Here is a 5,167-nt window from a genome sequence, read left to right as displayed (position 1 = left end):
GATGATGATGATGATGATGATGATGATGATGATGATGATGATGATGATGATGATGATGATGATGATGATTGGTATAAAGTGTTCGACAGGGCCACGACCGGGGCCACGAATTTGGTCTCCTCAACTAGGCGTACTCCCCTAGGCGCTGACGCTGGTCCTTCACTGCGCGTAACTCAAATAGAACGCAATGTAGATGGAAACTCTGAGACTTCGCCCATCTGACTTTCTCGCATAAAGGCCATAACCGCCTGTGGACTGTTGAAGGTTTTTCAGCAACCTTAAGAGTAGTGTGTTCCATCAAGAATATAGACATGTGTGACTAGTAATCCGTAGCTGAGACTACGCGAAACGAACATCATAATTGAGTTGCACAGTCTTTGTCTACCCGGAACCCAAAAATCTCTACTTTATGGTCTTCTGAAAGTGCATGAACACAGATACACGATGGGTCTTGATCCAAGCATGGACAGCACTCCGTGACATTATTAAAGGATAGACTTGCGAAGGCGAATTGCCTCCTCAGACGTACTTTTGGGTTGCTGTCTTTGAGTGCAGTTGCTGGTTTTTCCGCTGAGCTGGACAATTTGAATGGAAACGTTTCATCATCATTTGGGGCGACATCATCAATGCGTCGTTTGAGTGAGTAGCGGAGCGAAGCAATGGGTGGATCAAGCACAGAGGACACTCCAGCAATGGCTAGAGTATGAGAGCGCGGAAGTCTAATAATAGAGATCAAGTGCTCACAGAATAACAGATCCCAGAAATTCGAAAGGCTATTAGATGATTCGTTGCGTGGCAATGCTAACGTGGCCCCCTTTCAGATGAGATTCAAGTCAGACCTATTCTGTCGTCACCTTGACAAGAGGGTCAGAAAGTCGGAACAACGTTTGCTTTACAAATTTTGAAACGACTTGAGCGATGCAGAAATTCGTCATACTTTTTTGAACGCCTTGGTCCATTAAACCCCTCTGTTTTGGGTGGTACGTAGGGCGATGGAGGATGACTGGAGCGTTTCGTTACAATCACTTAGAGGGCACCTTCAATGAGGACAACTGTTGGAACCACTGTTTTCGGCAAAAAGCCCAACCGCGCACTGATGATGTTATCTTGATCAGTGATGAAACGTTTGTAAAGGAACTGTTAGGTAGACAGATCAACTGCTCAATCATCAGCAAAACTCCCCGTCGAGAAGAGCTAGTCGGTTGGACTATGCAACATGAAAATCTCTCAAACAAATCCCAGGTTTGAAAGGTAACCGCCGGTTCGACAGTGAAGTCGAACCCGTGCCCACAGTTAAAAATCGGAACACAGATGACGGGTGAATTTAACATAGAACACACATGTCCTTGTAGAATTCCCTAAAGTCGTATGTCGTATACCTGATTACTGGAACTTTTGGAACGAACCTGTTCCATGATCGTTCTTTGGTTGGTTATTGATTACTTGGTTGTTTATATGCGCGCAAAACTTAGCGATTTGCCTACAGACAATTCGTCACCGTTCGTGGAAATATCATCATTGCACAGTCGATGGCACCGCTGATGGCATTCTACCAACATTCGAATACATTGGTGTCCCATATTTGAATGAGTTTGGATGTTGAAGGGATTGAAACCCCTTCCCAAGGAGACTTTTTGCGAGGTTTGCGTGGTGGGAGACTGGCATCAAAATGCGATTTCGTTTCCGCTAAGCAGTTTTTGTTGTGGCTCATGAAAGTTGATGCTGTAGGGCCCGGACTGGCTCCGGTTCACTGTCTTGAAGGTAGTGGGTGCAAAGTATAACCAGCGTTCACTAGCTGGTCTGTCCCATCGTGTGTCGTACAATATCGGATTTCGCGTGTTCTTTAGCTCAAATGTTGGTCACGGACTGAAAAAATGTCAGCTTGAGAGACATCTTTGTGAACGAAAAATACAACATTCTCATAACAGCGATGAGATTCCGAAGGCCTTAGCAACTTTTCAAATCTATTACGTCCCTTAATAACTTTTCACTCGCATGTCCCTCGCGCGTACTGTGCCGTCGATGTGAATGATTTCTCCCACTGGTGTTGAGAGACAACTCAGCTGAAACTCACCTGAATCTCTCCTTCTCAGCTGAAGTGCTGTTAAAAGAGCATCTTATCATCATCATCTGCATCATCATCACCATCGTCATCGTCATCACCATCATCACCATCATCATCATCATCGACAGCATGACATCAGTGTTCAACACCGACGCTTCACCGCCGTACAGCCATGATTTACTTGAAAGCATCTGAAACGCTATTCAGCATAGCGGGGGATGCATCAATATACTAACTCGTATCTCGATAAAAGGTCCAGACAGCTCACTACCAGTTCCATTCTCCTTGAAGGTCATCAGGCTGATTCAAATTAGGGCACTAGACCTGCCTAATGAAGCCCAAGAAGGGCGAAACCAACAGTAGATTTTTCACAGCTCCTTCTGACCTAATAAGTAGTACTGCAACTTCAAGTATCGTCTAAAAAACTGTGCTATTCTTACTATTTTTGGGGACTTCTTGATTTGCAGTTGACAAATCTACACTGTTAGTTTCACTTGTCCGATACGTGGAAGAAGAAAACAGTATCATATACTTACGTTTTCACGGACGGGGGCTGCCAATGAATGGAAAGTACAACATACTACAGCGCAGACGAATGAATACATTTGATGGGGTTCTCGGATTTTATGAATATTTTCTTCTTTATATATATGCCTTGAAGCTACTTTAGACCCGTGTGTGAAAAGATGTGCTGAATCGCATTAAAAGCAAGGTCATGCATTACATAATCGCGCCACCCTGATGGCTCCGTGTGTGTGTATCCCGCTTTCCAGGCCACAGGATACCTCTGGGGCATTAACTGACTCTCTGTGCAGACTGGTCTACATGCAATGGAACATTGCCACGTTTGCACTTGGATGGAACGCCTTAATTCGAGCGAAATAACAACACCTTGCTGTCTTCGTTTTTTCGAAACCTGGATAATGAAACCTTGCCAAGGCGATGGTGAGTGAACTCATTATCATTTCGATCTTCTGTTCAACACGGCCCCGGTGCAAGACAATCTGGCCTAACACATCACACACAGATTGGAGTTCCTGGATTTTACCCTGGTAGTGCGCGCACGTGATGGTAAGCTGATTATCTGCACATGTGCGCAACCCGCTCTGCGTGCTGATGTACTAAGAAAAGTGGCCCGACCTTCTTTTCTGGTCGAAAGTTCGAATAACCTTGTAATCGATATTCTACTTCGCTTGATAGGTGTATTTTTGAAGGATAGTTGATGATCTACTACTGATAATGTTGGGGCCAGCTGTGCTGCCACCACGTGTTAGGTGATTATCAGTGTACTTATAGAACGTATTACTGGAAGGCCATAACCTGACCCCACTCCCCCAGAACTCTGAAGCTCTGTCCGTTGGAGAAGAATGGAGAAGTAAATGGTCTAATCTTCAAAACCGAGCACACACGCATTCAATAAAGTCGGAAACGCGTTTCGACATTCTGAATACACATTTTTCTGATGAGCATCGACTTTTTCAAAGAAAGCATCGGGATTGAAATATTGTTCAGTTGAGTATAATTTTCTGTCCTCAGAAAAGGTGGAATCGTCATTGCATAGAGACTGGATTCATACAGGGCGTTGCACACAGGCACTTATTCACAACAGGATGGTTGCAGGATTTGGTTGAACACATAAGCACATGCCCCTCGTTTGAACAGTCGTCCTCCTGTCCTCGCACAACTGCCCTGGTGAGCGTACAACTCGAGTTTCACTCCTATTAGTGCTCACCAGCAGTGTATATCCAATGGCCGTGACGGGATTTGAACCCCGGAATGTGAGGCGAGCGTGTTACCACTGCTCCACGACGACACGCTGTTGTCTGCGGAAGGCACAGCCACCTGGGATGCCGAACCGAACGTTCACATTTCCCAAAAAAGTGTTAATCGCGCGTTCCTCAAGCAATCAGCGTACAACTCGAGTTTCACTCCTATTAGTGCTCACCAGCAGTGTATATCCAATGGCCGTGCCGGGAGTTGAGCCCCGGAGTGCGAGGCGAGCGTGTTGTCACTGCTCAACGACGACACACTGTTGTTTGCGGAAGGCACAGCCACCTTGGATGCCTTCATATTTCCCAAAAAAGTGTTCATCGCGCGTTCAGATGACCTTCTCCAAGCAATCAAAAACCTATCTCTCTACACCCCATTTAGGATATGGGGATCGAGCGGGTACAAATCTAGTCATGAGTGCTTTCGGTATTCAGCTACTTTCAAGCCTGTTCACATCCATTCCGTATATTAGTTTCTTCTAAAGAAGACCACTGAATCCTTCGCTTCATACCATCATATGACGAAGTGTGTAAAATTCTCCCCGCTTTTGAAGCTGTCATCGTTTTGGGCGGAGATCAGTCGGAAAGACCATCACGATACGATGAAAGCAAAAAGTAAACTTCCCTTGACGTTTGAAAAAACGACTTCATCAGGCGTATTTACTCACCCCTCTGAGCGTTGTTCAGACGTCCAAAACCGAGCAAAACTACGAGTGTATTAATCAACAACTTCGAAATATCCGACCGTTTAGCAACGGACGTCGCACTGTTACCTTCACGAGCGTTTTCACTTATCCGTGGCACTTTTTTGTTCTACTGGGTGTGACGGTGGACGAAAGGCAATCGTCTACGTTGAAATGGAACCCCAGTTTGTTGGATTTTCATCTCGATGGCTGCACAGACTGGGGGGATTTAAGAAAGAAGCCCAATTACGTAGACTAGCGTAGCTTTTCTCTGCGGAACAGGTTTATTTTTCTCGTTTTCTGTGTTGGATTTTGATTGTTTGCCACTCAGAAAAACCTGGATTCAGAAGGCGGGACGCTGGGCACAACTCCTCGAGAGATACCCTTAAGGATGGGTAACTTCTTCCAGTTATACACAATGAAGACGCTGGATTACATTCAGTGAACTCAGTTCATCAAATTCCATTGACAAGTTCACAAACAGCTTTGTTTGGAGTGAATATGTTCATTTCGTTGAGTAGGTTATCCACGATGCAAGTCATCAACAGGCAAAGGAAGTACAAAAAAGAAGTCGATAGAAAGAAAAAAGGTAGATGTAGATAGTTAGTTAGTTAGATAGATAGATAGATAGATAGATAGATAGATAGATA

The 5,167-nt window shown here is 44.9% G+C and overlaps 1 protein-coding gene across 1 annotated transcript in view; it reads right to left on the bottom strand.

Annotated features, from left to right (window-relative positions):
- The window catches only part of T265_05467 (hypothetical protein), a gene marked incomplete at both ends in the record, with an annotated part of 8,474 nt that overhangs the window by 1,694 nt on the left and 1,613 nt on the right, over nt 1-5,167 (bottom strand). The window contains one exon of the mRNA XM_009170478.1: nt 4,503-4,647. Within this exon, the coding sequence (XP_009168742.1) occupies nt 4,503-4,647 (145 nt within the window). The remainder of the gene's footprint in view (nt 1-4,502; nt 4,648-5,167) is intronic.

Source organism: Opisthorchis viverrini (assembly GCF_000715545.1).
Source record: "Opisthorchis viverrini unplaced genomic scaffold opera_v5_105, whole genome shotgun sequence".
Classification (NCBI taxonomy): domain Eukaryota; kingdom Metazoa; phylum Platyhelminthes; class Trematoda; order Opisthorchiida; family Opisthorchiidae; genus Opisthorchis; species Opisthorchis viverrini.
This window is presented reverse-complemented; position numbering and strand designations above follow the sequence as displayed.